Consider the following 15068-nt stretch of genomic DNA (forward strand, 5'->3'; position numbering starts at 1 on the left):
TACTCTCTTATCTCGAATGCAAGTTTGTATATCATATTGACTCGTAAGAGTTTAGGGGATACTTTCAAAATGACTCTCGACGGTAGAATTCAGGCTATTCAGGAAGAATCGCAACAATTCTCCAATCCTAACGAAGTAGTTCGTCTAGAATCCAATGAACAACAAGGCAACCAAGCTGCTGACAAATTGGCTTATGTTAGTGCTTCTAATACTTATGTTTCTTGGTGGGATACTTGTCATCAAAGTGCTCAGGCTGCCTATTGCCGAAATTTGTCCCGTCACACGAAATTTCGGTTTGTTTGATTCTTTTTTTTTTTTTAATTTTGCTATCTCCTTTGAGACCCATTTTTGTAATCTTCTTCTTTGTTCAATAAATTTGGTGTTATTTAAAAAAAAATAATAATAATAAAGGAGGCCTCTAACCAATACCAGCCCACATATAACACCAGCCCAAACCGCAAAACCTCCTCCTCCTTCTTCTTCAAGAAAAAGCTCTGCAAAAGCACTCAACTTGCTCGAGAACTCAGACGCTCACTGAAAATGGAACTCATTCCCGAAGAAGGCACACACAACCACGCCGACTCCTCCACTCTAATCCTGGTCTGTTCGATTTGGGTCTGTTTGGTTTCGCAAAAAGTCACAACCTTGAAAAAAAAAGGGAAACTTAAAGTTTCAATTTTTGATTTCAGCTGGCGCTGTCGATCGGAAATGTGGGCCAGCTCGCCGTGGATCTCTTAGTCGCGTCGACGAAGGCTGAGAGAGTCGGGTTTCTGGATAGTCCGTATGTCCTTCCATGTGTTGGCAACGATGCATATGGCCCTGTTCCTCAAGGCCACCTTGCTCTTCCTCTTGAAGGTTCTCATTCTCTTTGCTTCTGCTTCCTACTTACCTTTCATTATTTTTCATTTTTTGAATGGAATGAAATGAACGAAATTTGGGTTCTGCAGCTTATGAATCGTCTTCTAATGGAATGGCTTTAATCCAGCAAAGGTCACCTGTTGTTAAGGTATACTAGGACCCTTTACTGCACATTTTAGTAATGTTTTTGATTTTTTTAGTTTGATTATAGTTTTGAAGTTTGAAATGTTAATTCGAAGCAGGGCAGAGAATTGATATGTCAAGGTATAGATAGCGTTAATCTTGTCTTCTGTCGGATTGTTTGAATGGTTCAAGTTCTTTTTATGCATTTCATGCAGCTTGGTTATAGTAGTTTGTAATATTTGAATGCAGAGACTAGCAAGGGTGTTTGTATAGAAACATAGCTGATATGTTGAAGAAAACTTTATAAACTGGGAAATTTTTTGGTACTTGATAGAAAACTTTGTGAGGGTACCGGGCGTGGGGCTGAGCCTCCCAGCTAGGCTGGGTTCCAAACCCCTATTAAAAAAAAAAAAAAACTTTGTGAGATTCATAAGCATTCAACCTTCTGTTTAGGCACTTAAATGAGAGACACTATCGAATTCAATTATTACGTAAAACTTGGTCTCTTATGTCTGCCTTTACTTTATTTTCAGAGGTGAATTATGATCTAGCTAACATTAAGGAATATTTACAATCAAAAGTAGCAACAAAACTGTGTGCTTTTGGAACGTATGAAACCATGAAACTGTTGTGAAAACAAAATATTAAATGAGAAACACTATTGAATACAATTATTACGTAAAACTTGGTCTCTTATGTTTGCCTTTACTTTATTTTCAGAGGTGAATTATGATCTAGCTAACATTATGGAACATTTACAATAAAAAGCAGCAACACAACTGTGTGCTTTTGGAACGTATGAAACCATGAAACTGTTGTGAAAACAAATCATCATACATTCTTAAACATCAGTGACTGCTCTTGTTAAAGAAATGAAGCGGTTCTGAACTCTGTTTCGTGGAAATGATCTGGCTGTGAGGCCAATTCATTTGCATTTTGATTTTTCGAATTTTAAAACTTTTTTATTTTATTTTAAATTGATTTGTCTTTTGTTTACCAGTGGTTCCCAGATGCATTACCTGTCTAGCAGCAATGCCGATGGAAAAGATGATTACTGCGAACAGCTTGGGTGGAAAAGACTTCAGGATTATAACCCCAATCAGAGGTCATGGAAGTATCTTAACACATTAGCTGATGGCAATGCCATGCCAGAGGACAGCTTACCTTTTGAAGGTGAATTGGAAGAAGAAGAATACTACTACCCAAGCTTGCCTTTTTCAGCTCTCTTTTCTTCCTTAAAGGTATTCTTTTTGAATTATACCCAATAATGAAATGAGCGGACCCGGACCACAATTACACCTGAAAGTAATTAGGGTGTTGCTACCACTTGAAATACAGAAAAATTCCATGTATTATTTCCTTGCTGAACACCCTATCAATATATTGGAATTACTCTGCTCGCCTCTACTCATTGGGATCACTTCTTGCTTAACTTCTCTCACCCACAGCCACAGCCACACATGAAAAGTGAAAACCATAGATCATAAGACTGTTTAGCTTTACGAGCTAGAATTTTCAGATAATATTGAATTTTTTATCTAGGTTTGCTTTTACTGAATCAGGCAAAAGGATTGAAGGTCGCCTGTTTATTATGCTACTGCTCAGAAGGAGACAATACACCTGATGCTTTCCATTTGGCTGAAGCAGCATGCAAACTTCTGGGTGTGAGTCCCAGTAATTTCCATTGTTAGTTTCTTTTGATTTCCGTCGTTAAGTTTACTAACTAGGTGCTTCTGTTTAAGAGGATTTTGGTCCCTCATACCCATCTTGCCTCTTCAATATTGTTTTGTTAGTCTCTCTTTTTAAAGTAAACAACTACAAGTATAAAAAAGAAAGGGAGGCGCCTGGAAATTCCCATAAGCTTACGTGTGTTTCTTTCCCTGTTGTATTGGTGTGCCTGTTGTCGTTTTCATGGATGTTTTTATTTATTTATATATTTTGTTTAGATGTCATATGTAAGAACACTTTTGCATTAGTTTTAACAAGATTTATGTCTTCAAAATTAAGTTCTTTTCACCAATTGCATGCCCGGCAGTACTTCCATTAGAGACAATCTGTGTGTATGGGTGAGTCTGTGCAGATGCACACACGGTTGCTGACATGTATATGTGTTGGTGCTTTAATGCATCTGCAGTCTTGACTGCAGATTAACACATATGTACCAATAACTTCTTCACCTCTTTTATGTACTTCCAGAGTGCCAAGAGGATATTGATATTGGCAATACATGATCTGTTCTTTTTCATATCTTGTTTCTTTTTCTTCTTTTGAATTGTATAGATTAGAATCATTAGGTATCTTGTCTAAGAATGGTTAGGCATAGGCATGATTTCAAACCCAATGCACTTATAGCGTGCCTCAAATGGTTGATGGGGTGTGTAACAATAAGCCAAAAGGGTGAGATGGGTGCCATGCTTATCCCTAAGAATTGTTTCCATTAGATCTATTTCTGTTTATACAGGTTTAGAGCCCTGATATGGTGGATCTTGCTTTGGAGTTAGAGGTATACTCATCTTTTGCTAATTTGCTTTGTGCAGGCAACACTGATAATTGGTTTATTCCAATTTCTTGGAAGACTGTGTATGGACCACCCGCAGACATGTCTCTCTTTTAAGCAGGTATAGGATTCCTCTGATCTGAGGTAAGTTCCTACGGGATTCAGTACCTACTACCTCATTTGAGCTTCTTAGCCTGACTTCTTCTATTGGAAGATATTGATAAGCTATTCTAATCTAATTAGTTTTTAATACTCTTGATCAAGTGTAGTTGTGGACCGTCTAAAGCTGTGGTATAAATACCTCCAAGATGGAGAGAAAAAAATCAGAGAACTGAATCAAGTTTATCAGTTTTATCAATTTCAACTTCTCTTTTTCAGCAGAATCTAAATGGGTTGAGAAACTGAAGACGTACATCCATTCAAATAAACCACTAAAAACTAAAATATTCTATGAAGGCATATTTCTTCCATCCTGTTCAGCTGAGCACTGTTATAGTCTTAATTTGAATACCTTCTGTAATTCTTTTATAGAAGATTCTTCATAACCAGGCTAGGTAGGGGATGCTAATCTTGCTTCTGTCTTAACATTGTGCTTTAAAACTCTGAAACTTACGAAATGGTTGTCTAAGTTTGGTGTCACAGACATTTTCAATCAATTATAACACGTAGAACACTAATACCAACATTGTACCAAAACCTTAAAGCTGCTTGTTAGCTAATCATAATTAGAGCTTTTCCTGATTGGTTACTATTAGAGTATTTGGTCTAAATGACCTATGCCACCTACTTGGCATATGATGTATATGAATATGTGTTGTACATCATGGAATAAAGTGGTTATGTAAAAAATAAGGCTAAAAGATAATCTAGGTGTGACATTACTTGCACTATCACTATGCATTCAAGTAGAACTGGACTTCATGTGTTAACGTTAGAATCCGAGGGGACTCTAGTTAGCTATAAATAAAGAGAGAGAGAGAGAGAGAGAGAGAGATTGACACAAGATGTATAGTGGTTCGCCTCCGCATGAGCGGGAGACTACGTCCACTTGAAAGCTATACTAGTGTGTCGAGCCTTGCGGCCTAACAAGATTACAAGAGATGTAATGAATGTGTTGAGTTGTGGGAGGAGGCATTCCTTTTATAGATGAAGGAATGCCTCTCATTTACTTGTTCTTCGATGTGGGACAAGCAAAGCTACTATTCTAGTCTATTTAACATGTAGAAAGCTATGTTATGGGGGCATCTTGGCAAGGGCGGAAAGGTGGCTTCCCGGTGGCGGATTTGTGACTTCCGGATACCGCCGCGTAGCCTGAACATAGGGCTACACGATGCATGTCTCGGTTGGGCCTTGCCATGTCTTGTGGATGTCCCAAAGTAGGTGTTACTTATGCTTGGTGATGTAGTAAATACTCCATATTGTTGGAGGTATGTACATCATGGAAATAACATGGATAATGGTTGGTTCTGATCCAATACATTTATTTCAAGCTAGAAATGTAGTATAGGTTAAACCAGTTTTACAATTGTTCGTAGATGTTCTTTAAGATCTCACTTCTCAGGACTTTTATTATTATTCGATTATAAGATGTGCATCTTAGAATTTGATGATTAGAGCTGCAGAGAACCCTTGTTTCAATTTTCTAGTAGCAGTAATCGTTTGCAGACTTTTGTAGGTACACTGGAGGCATTTTTTCTTGTACTAGTTATTGATGGCGTTTTCAAAGGCTGACAAAATTTGAGCAGATGGGAGGTCATTACCTGTTCAGAAGCTCAATTTAGTGTCACCTCCAGCAATGTCGTTTTGTAATCCCTTGTTCCTCATTATCGGCTTTGAATACACAGATGGGATCATGAGCCAAGATATATCATAGTGTTAGCTTATTCAGTGTAGTTGTGCCGTCCCCAACTGACACTGATGTATGGCATTAGGTAGCGCTTCTTTGATTGGCAATTTGTCATTTGACAGAAATCTCATATTTAATTACTTTACTGATACGCCGAGTGAGATAGCTAGCCTCAAATCAGAACTCACCTGGACCCTTCTTAATTTATTAGGAATTATGATATTGCTCGTTTGTCACATTGTCGGTATAAAATTCTAGGGAAAATTTCGCAAACAGTACATCAATTAAAGGTTACTAATAATTCTTATACACAAAGTTTCAAACCAAATATTTCGGTACACGAAATCTAAAACTCGACCCACTATCAGTATATAACGGCAATTTTTGACACCAAAATGTCCATTATACCCTCAGTTCTTTTTTTTTTAAATAATTTTTTTCTGTTATTATTATTTTTTCCTTCGTTTTTACCTCTTTCTTCTTCCTTCTTCCGGGCTCACTCGATCTTTCGCCGTCGGGGACGGCTCTGTTCTCGGCAAGGCCTTCGGCTTCGGGACCTCAATCTGGCTGAGCAGGACCCACGAGCTTCAGTTCAACAACTGTGAGAGAGCCAAAGAGGCCCAAATCCACGGGATCGAGACCTTGATCTGCATCCCAACTTCCAACGGTGTTTTGAAATGGGTTCCTTCGGTTTGATCAGAGAGAACTAGGGGTTGATCCAGCAAGCCAAGTCGTTGTTCGGGTCGAATCAACCCAACCCGGAAACAAGACCGCTCGAGTTCATCAACCGGAACTTCTCCATTTTTGACAGCAGCATCATTGTCGGCGTGCAAGAAGAGGATCACAGCTCATACAATGACGACAAGAAATATGTTTTTGGTTCTAGCAAGAAGAAGAACGGAGCTCCGAACCCAAACCCGGACTTCGCAGATTCCGACTGCCAGATGAAAAGAGCGCCGAAGAAACTGGGCTGGGCTGAGACACGCCGCTCGACCACGTGGAGGCGGAGCGACAGTGGCGGGAGAAGCTCACCTCGCAAGGGCGGCGTTGGAAGCGAGGGAGTGAGCCCGGAAGAAGGAAGAAGAAAGAGATAAAAATGAAGGAAAAAAAAATAACTGAAAAAAAAATTATTTAAAAAAAATTGAGGGCATAATGGACATTTTGGTGTCAAAAATTGACGTCGTGTATTGATAGTGGGTCAAGTTTCAGATTTCGTGTACCGAAATGTTTGATTTGAAACTTTGTGTATAAGAATTATTAGTGACATTTACTTGGTGTACTGTTTGCGAAATTTTCCCAAAATTCTAAGATAACTAAAGCCAACCTTTCGAAAAAAAGAAAAGAAATTTTTTTTACTAAAGCCATTTTTTTTGTTTGTATTTTTTACATTGCCATTATAAAATAGCAAAGAGAAAAAAGAATTTAACACATTGAAAATATTGGTATCATTTTCATCATGCACGTTCAAATAAATGTTCTAATCTTGCTTGGCACTTACAAAGGAGCTTTGCATTGGATTGACACTATTTAGAACTCTCGAAATTTTCTGCAAACGGGGATGACATGACCCGCCGTGGTTTGACAAACTTTTACATTCAACTCTGAGTGATATTTGTGGTACATTTAGATACAAAATTGGTCAGAACTAAAATCTAAATTTATGGAGGGGGATGCTGATACCCTCCTTGGACAAACCTATCAGCTGAGACCATTTTATAAAGTGTAAACTATAATTTTGGGCTCGTTTGGTTCTTGAAAGGGAAATCAATTCCCTTGTCTTTCCCATAGGGAAGGGGAACTAAAGTTCATGTCAGGTTTCCTTTCCTCTGTTTGGTAAAGCAAGGAAAGTATTCAGGAAAGACCATTTGATTTCTCTTCCGGTGTTTGGTTTGTGCAGGAAAGGAAAGTAAAAATATATCAATATTTTAATAATACCTTTGTGCAAGAGAGGGTATTGTTGTCCAAAACTTTTGTAATGAATGCTGGGAAATGGGAAGGGAAAATCAATCTCATGAGATTTGAGTGGAATGAATTCCCCCCCTACTTTCCCCTCAAAAGTATTTCCGGAGTTTGTGGTTACCAAACAAAGAAAAGACTTTCCTTTCCTGAGTCCTTAATTCTGCGAACCAAACGAGGTCTTGGAGTAACTACCTAAACATTTTATGTTGGTTTTGCGAAAAACATGACCACTAATAGGTATATTGACATTTGAAACATAATTTGCCATTCTCCAAGGAGTTTGGCTCTATTTAGTTGGCAAATGTTGTCAAAATCCGGCGGCCGTACTATGGCTAGGATTCTAGTAGGATAAAACTAGTACACATACCTTCAATGCATGTGCTTGATGTGATTGTATGGGCAAATATCTCAATTTGATTGGAATATTTGATGATTAATAACCTTTCCGAATATTTCTTCATCACATACATTATTGTACAATAAAGTTGATGAACACATATAAATCACGGAATTCAGTTTCTCTGAGTTCTTATTAATTAAGTGCACGAGTTACTTGTGTGGATTATGATTCCATCATACCTGATCGAGTTGCGAAAACTTCTGAATAGGTGTTCATCATTTGAACTGAATTCTTTCTGGTTAAAGATAACTTCTCCAACTGAACTAAATTCTTTCTCGTTCAAGATAACTTCTACTTCCTACTATTAGATTCGAACCAAAGACTATCTTAGTTCGAAGATACACATATGTTCCATGTGATTGTGAGTTGATATGATTCGGTGCCAAGAATCTTTACTTATGATTTCATTTACTCTGTACTCTGTACTCTGTACTTAGTGTTTTCTGCTGGACTTTTTGGTCTTTGCACTTATTGAATTTCTCATTATTCTAAATATACGAAAGCTAAACTACACTTTTCCTGTTTATTTCAGAAAAGACAAAATTAATGAACAGTGAATTAACGGTTATGCCCTGCATTTTTCGGCTGTTTTACAGAATTGCCTTGGCACCCTGTCGTGCTGCTCAGTGCTACGTGTGTTTGCTTTACGCAATGACAGCACGGGTGAGAGGGAGATTCAGGTCAACCAGCTGGATAGTGAGTGAGAGTGTGAGATTTAGTTCTGAATCTGAGAGAGGTTTTGATCAACAGTTGTGGTTGTTGATTGACAGAGAAAAAAGTGCTTCGTTCTTTCCAATTTGTTGATCGAGAGAGAGAGAGAGGAAGAAAGGATAGGAGCAAGGTATTTTGCATGTTTTCGTTCTTCTAAAGTCTGCTAAATCCGACTCCTACGCATCTTCCAGCTCTGGCGCCGACAAATCTCCCGATTCTAAGGTAAACTATTTCAATTTTTTGGCAATTGATTGTTGGGTTCTTCAAAATTGAATCTTCCATGTACCAATTGGTCTATAAAATCTTGATGATTGCTCAAGTGGTTTCATTGTGGTGGTCCTTCCGAAATTCAATATTGAATTTTTCTCTTATTCTAGGATCCTTGGTGTTTGAATTTCTATGCGTACAAGGCCACATTCAGACAAAGCATATATAGTCCTTTTGGTTTGCTGCTACTGAATAATCAACCAAGTTCAGATCAGTTTTCTAGGTCTGTTTAGGTCAATTTCCAAGAACCTTACGTTTTAGTTGTATTGTTACTTTAATAAAGAATAACTTTATCTGTCTGATGATATGTCTTTCAGGGGAAAGCTAATAGATGCATACCGATTTTTACACAAAGAGAAGGACATGGAGCGTGGCTTCTCCTGGTCAGGAAATCCCATTGGAAAGTAAGACCATATGATTCATGCACATAGGAACTTGCGGTTGAAAATAAATTGGATTACTGTTGTGTTGGTCGAGTTGAAGTGATGTAGAATCATGGTGATTCCATCTGAATGTGCAATCATTAGATGTACGTACATAGGAAGTTAGGAACTGTATTATAATCATATATTGTTATTATACAGTTTTCACCACATAATAAACATACCGGGTGGCTTTCTGGCAGGTATAGAGGCAAAAGGATGAGGATAGACTACTTCATAGCTGCAGAGCAACTCAAAGATAGGATTGTTTCATGTGAGATGCACGGGCAAGGGATGAATTACAAGGTATGACTTTTTCCATTTCAAATATTACCTCTGCTGGCTGTGTATTTTCTTGCAGTAGTCGGAACTGGCATAATATATACGAATTACAGAAATAGAATATATAGTTTAAAATAGGAACAGATTCTCATTTCCAACTTAATAGGCCAGTATTACTCATCCATAAGCTCCAGTTGGTGGAGATCATAGCATGTATAAAGGCATGGTCTTCTTCTGATGGCTGACCAAATCATGTAATTTTGGTTTTCTGACATTATTAGCACATTGATTACATCCTTAAACTAAAATATAGTATTCATTGAAACAAGCTAAAGAATCAGAACACAAAGAAAATATCTCTATATTGTGTTGGTAAAAAAAGTATAGCTGAGCAATAAAAGATATTTGTTAAGTTTTACTGCTTAGTGATGTTTTCGGTGTTTATCTTCTAAGCTTGAACTTTTTTACTTTCTGTAGTAGGTTCTTGAACTATAATCATGATTGTCGAAGGTTTTGCAATACACTCATTTGAATTTGTGGTTTCAGGCATCATTTTGTGATTTCAATTAGTATAATATTTATGCTTTGTCATTGAAAGATTATTAAGGTTCCTCAGTTCCTCACAAGTTAGCAAGATCTGCAGTTACTGAATTTTATTCAGACATTATCTCCTTCATGTCATGTACAGATAATGGAGATAATTAGTTGGGTATTATGTTAAAAAAGAAAATTGATTTCTGCATATAGTTTTTCATATCGATGGAGATTTTACTAAGTCTTCAGCTTGAATAATACAAGAATGCTTTAAGTCGGTGGTTGGTAATAGGTGTTAAAAAGATGTTTGTATCATGCAAATGAGACATGTAGCATTTATACTTGCTTTCAAGGTAGATAATGACTTTCAATGGTTGGAATTTCTTTCAGTTTGCTAATGTAAAAGTGAAGCAAAGTGTGTAGAATGATCAAGAGAGATCAATGTCTGCATTAGGCTTCATTTCCTGTTCTTCGTTTCCGTCAAGTGTTTTATAAATGGAAGAATCAGAGATGACATTTGTGCGCGTATAAAGAAATTGAAATTGTTAATGGACGCTAATATTGCTATGCTGTGATGGAAATAAAATTGTTGACATTTCCTTGATCAACTGAAAAGAAAAGAAAAAAAAAAAAAGATTAAGACAAATGTACTGCAATAGCCTTTGAAGCAGCCCCATTATACATCAACTTAAGTTTTTTTCCACTGCACTGTACAGGTTTGCTGACTGCGGTGCAGAAGGACTACTTTAGACTTCTACATTATCAAGAGTTGCATTTCGATGATTGTGGAGATCGTGTTTCTCAGTTGTTACATGTTGAATTAGCTGCCCCAGCTTCACAGTTTCAAAACAATGATATTCTAGAAGACCTCATGATTCAAATTTGTGTATAGTAATTAGCTAAAGTACCAGATTTTGGATCATGTAAAACAATATTTGATGTGTATATACAACGCATTTATAGTGTACCTAATATTTGTAAATTCAGTACTGTTGAAGTCAATAATGTCTATGATATACCCGCAGCATCGCGCGGGCTATCTCGCTAGTGCATATACAAAAGTAAAATGAGATTTTTACTGTTGAATGAACAGTACTACAGTGATTTTCTGAATTTGCCCCCAAACAGATAGACATAAAAAAAATAATAATAATAAAATCTCGCTATACGCTTCTGGATATACCCAAGACCAAGTATCTCTTTTTGCGGGAAACTTCTGTTTACACCGACCTCCACTGTTAGACCCAAATTCCTAATTGTGCCGCTACCTATTCTTTCGTGTCTTCTACAGCTGTATAAGAGAGATTGAGAGAGTTTGGTTCATTGCTTTTGATCTTTAAATTTGGATTTTCTTTCTTTGTTTCTGCTCATTATTTCCTCTAATTTCAGGTGAGAGGGTTGGATTCGTTTGTTGGTTGTGTATTCTGTGTGTTTTTCAATGTGTGATTTTGTGATAGGCTTTTGATGCATTTTTCGACTTTTCGTTGGGTCTTTTATCAAGGCCATGTTCTTCTTTCTGAAATCATATCTTATTTTTAATCCGATTGATCTTTGTTACGATTTTGTCAATTATGACAGTTACTTTGATCTATGAATGTTTAGTCGAAAATTTTAGCTTAGTATTTAATTTGGTTGAAAATTTCAAATTTTGATCCAAACACTTTTGTTTTGGTTCCTTTGATTATAAATATAACTAGCTATTACGTACCTGGAATGTTTGAAAGTTTTCTCAATAATTCAAATTTTGATCCAAACACTTTTGTTTTGGTTCCTTTGATTATAAATATAACTAGCACTAGCTATTACGTACCTGGAATGTTTGAAAGTTTTCTCAATAATTCTAGATTAGTAGGATATAGCCCAGCATATGGCTGATGGCTACTGGTTAGATAAAAAAAAAAGTCTACCTTGTGGTACTATTGAAACGAATGATTTATTACAAAGTTGATTACGTTACGTATTGTTTGGAAATAACAAATTAGCTGACTGCTTACAACTCTTTCGTCTACTAAAAACCAGTTTCATGTTACGTTACGCTACTGAAAACCAGTTTCATGTTTTTGAAAATAACAAATGTTTCGTCTCAAAAACGAATAGTTTATCCTCAAATAGTTTATAGCTAGATTTCATTAACTTGATTTGTTGACTCTATTAAATCATAGGGTGAGACTATTTCCACCCTACCAAATCTTCACCTTACAATTAAATTTTTATCATGAAATTTTTAATTTCACCCTCAAATAATTTTAAAAAGAAAAAAAGATATTACCATTGAAAATGTGAAATCAGAAAAGAAAAAACCCCATGCCTTCTAGTTTCTTTTTACTCTTTTTTTTTTCCTCTTCTCTATTTTCTCTCTTCATCAACTACTATGACATAGAATCAAACACGAGTCATATGAAGTAGAACAAAATAATACTAACCAACAATGTTTTTCACTTATTGCTATAACTTGAAAATTTCGTCTAATTATTTGTTTGGTTAGCAATGAAGAAGCTAAGATGATAATTCTTTCTTTTTTTGGCATATAAAACTGTTATGATAATTAATAATTAGGATGTCTGTTGGGTAAAATTTTAATTAAAACAAAATTGATTTCTCATTTTCATGATTTTCTGTTAATAATTGTTGTTAAGGATAATTTTGGAATTTTAAAGAAAAAAATTTGTTATAGGGTGAACAGAGTATTTAATAGGGTGGAAATAAACGCACCCTAAATCAAAAGTACCACAAAGTAGATGGTAGATGGCTCTCAGTGATCGATCAGAGACTTTAATTTCTTTGTCATTCCTCTTGGCCCCTAGCAACCTAAGCAAGTCACATGGCTATAAAAAAATAGCACACGAGAATATGATGTCAACCAGGTTCAATAAGTCTAGTATAAATATATCTATATGATTCTACTATATGCTACTCAATTTGATAACAATGTCTTCATCTTCTTCTAACCCATCTAACTCATCATCATCTGCACCAGCAAAGCTTCCATTGAAACCAATCCCAGGCGACTATGGCGTACCCTTCTACGGTGCCATCAAAGATCGTTACAACTATTTCTACAACCAAGGAAAAGATGAGTTCTTCAAAACCCGAATCCAGAAGTACAACTCCACAGTCTTCCGTACCAATATGCCACCCGGCCCCTTCATCGCTCGAAACCCTAAAGTCATTGCAGTCTTCAATGCCGTGAGCTTCCCTGTTCTTTTCGACACCTCCAAAGTCGAAAAACGTAATGTCTTGGACGGCACCTACATGCCTTCTACATCCTTCACCGGCGGCTATCGCGTCTGCGCCTATCTTGACCCCTCAGAACCGAACCACGCTTCTCTCAAGCGCTTCTTATTGTCTCTACTCGCCAGTCGCCACCACAAGTTCATCCCACTCTTCCAAAACCACTTGTCCGACCTCTTTCTCAACCTGGAAACTGAAATTTCAAAAATTGGCAAAGCAGACTTCAACACCTCGAGCGATGACATGTCCTTCAATTTCGTTTTCTCGTTGTTATGTGGATCAGAAAGTACTTCATTGGGTTCTAAAGGGCCGAACCTGGTGGCTGTATGGCTAACGCCGCAACTTGCACCGCAAATCACACTCGGGTTGCCCAAGTTGCTGAGCTTTGCTGAAGATTTCTTGCTGCACACGTTTTCCTACCCTGCATTTTTGGTCAAATCGACCTACAAGAAGCTCTACGATGCGTTTTACGAGTCGTCGGCTTCGGTTTTGGATGAGGCTGAGAATAGTTTTGGGATTCCGAGAGACGAAGCTTGCCACAACCTTTTGTTTTTGGCTTGCTTCAATGCTTTTGGAGGCATGAAGCTTTTGTTCCCTACTTTAATCAAGTGGGTTGGATCTGCAGGAGAGAATTTGCACCGCCAGCTCAGAAATGAAATCAGGGCTGTTGTTAAGGAAAATGATGGGAATGTTACTTTCTCGGCGTTGGATAAGATGACTTTGACCAAGTCTGTGGTTTATGAGGCTTTGAGGATTGAACCTCCGGTTCCGTTCCAGTACGGGAAGGCCAAGGAGGATATGGTGGTCCATAGCCATGATGCAGCATTTGAGATCAAGAAAGGGGAAATGATCTTCGGATATCAACCGTTCGCCACGAAGGATCCGAAGATTTTCGAGAATCCGGAGGAGTTTGTGGGGCATAGGTTTGTAGGAGAAGGTGAGAAACTGTTGAAGTATGTTTATTGGTCGAATGGTCGCGAGACTGATGATCCAACGGTGGAGAATAAGCAGTGTGCTGGGAAGGATTTGGTGTTGCTTGTGTCTAGGTTAATGTTGGTAGAGTTTTTCCTTCGGTATGACACTTGTACCATTGATGTGACTACAGTTTCATCGGGTACTTCAGTGACATTCAGAACATTGACCAAAGCCTCCTGAATGTCATCATGGTCGATGACTTTTAAATCGTGCCTATTTCGTTCTCAATGCCGTTCACTTCTAGCATGCTTGGAGGCGTTGAGAGTTGAGCTTACTAGTTTGTCTCAAATGTAATAACCGATACATTAGGGTGTATCTTACATTAGTTGATCGAGGTATTTTCTTTTGGTTTGAAGTTGGATAGCTTATGGACTTTTGGATTATAAGACATATACTATTTTAGCCTGTTTGTAATAATATTGTAAAGACGTATTCTCTGTGTCACTGTATTTTTGCATAATTTCATATGGACCAAAAAATAGTGTAGCAGTAGTGGAGTTACATTGGATTTTAAGATGATCATAGCCTCTTCAAATTTTTATGTTGCTCATAATTAAGATGAAATTTTTTTTTTCGTGCGAAATTTGAAAGCCAAAATGGAGGACGTCACAACTTAGCAAGTTAAGTCACAAATGGAGGGAAATTTGAAATTTGGACGCGGCTGATGCAATTTGAAAGCCCAGGGATGTTCATGATTAAAAAAGAAGAAGACCAAATTGATGTTTGCCCCAAAGTATTAGGGAGTAAATTGAATATAGTCCAAAACAAAAGGGAAAAATGCACCAACAGTGTGCGGACACTTTGAGGATTGTCAAAGTAATACCTGAACTTTAAAACTTATCAATGTGATACCTGGACTTATATTTTCTTATCAACACAGTACCTATGTTAACTTTCCGTCACGGTGCCGTCAAGTTAATCACGTGTGACTGAAAAAAAGAGCTAAATGACTTATGTGCCCTT

The 15068-nt window shown here is 37.3% G+C and overlaps 2 protein-coding genes and 1 long non-coding RNA gene across 4 annotated transcripts in view; all 3 read left to right on the top strand.

Moving 5' to 3' along the window:
- Window positions 1-453: 453 nt before the first annotated feature.
- LOC112169958 (proteasome assembly chaperone 2) overlaps window positions 454-15068 on the top strand; it is a 30788-nt gene continuing 16173 nt past the window's right edge. Inside the window, exon 1 of the mRNA XM_040508313.1 lies at window positions 454-600. Coding sequence (XP_040364247.1) covers window positions 541-600 — 60 coding nt within the window. The 5' untranslated portion in view covers window positions 454-540. The remainder of the gene's footprint in view (window positions 601-15068) is intronic.
- Window positions 8392-10881, top strand: LOC112169960. 2 transcript variants are annotated; one of them, XR_005801607.1, is made up of 5 exons: window positions 8392-8616; window positions 8772-8884; window positions 8979-9190; window positions 9287-9389; window positions 10616-10881. It is a non-coding gene; the product is annotated as an uncharacterized LOC112169960 (long non-coding RNA). The 2 variants fall into 2 exon arrangements; XR_002924967.2 differs by having other exon boundaries at window positions 8979-9065.
- LOC112169957 (allene oxide synthase 1, chloroplastic) lies at window positions 12823-14546 on the top strand. Its single transcript, XM_024307079.2, has one exon. The coding sequence runs from the start codon at window positions 12828-12830 to the stop codon at window positions 14283-14285; it is 1458 nt and encodes a 485-aa protein (XP_024162847.1). The 5' UTR covers window positions 12823-12827; the 3' UTR covers window positions 14286-14546.

This window comes from Rosa chinensis, chromosome 6 (genome assembly GCF_002994745.2).
Source record: "Rosa chinensis cultivar Old Blush chromosome 6, RchiOBHm-V2, whole genome shotgun sequence".
In the NCBI taxonomy this organism is placed as follows: Eukaryota; Viridiplantae; Streptophyta; class Magnoliopsida; order Rosales; family Rosaceae; genus Rosa; species Rosa chinensis.

Coding starts and splice junctions, on each gene's coding strand:
- LOC112169957 (XM_024307079.2), top strand. CDS start 12,828: ATGTCTTCATCTTCTTCTAACCCATCTAACTCATCATCATCTGCACCA.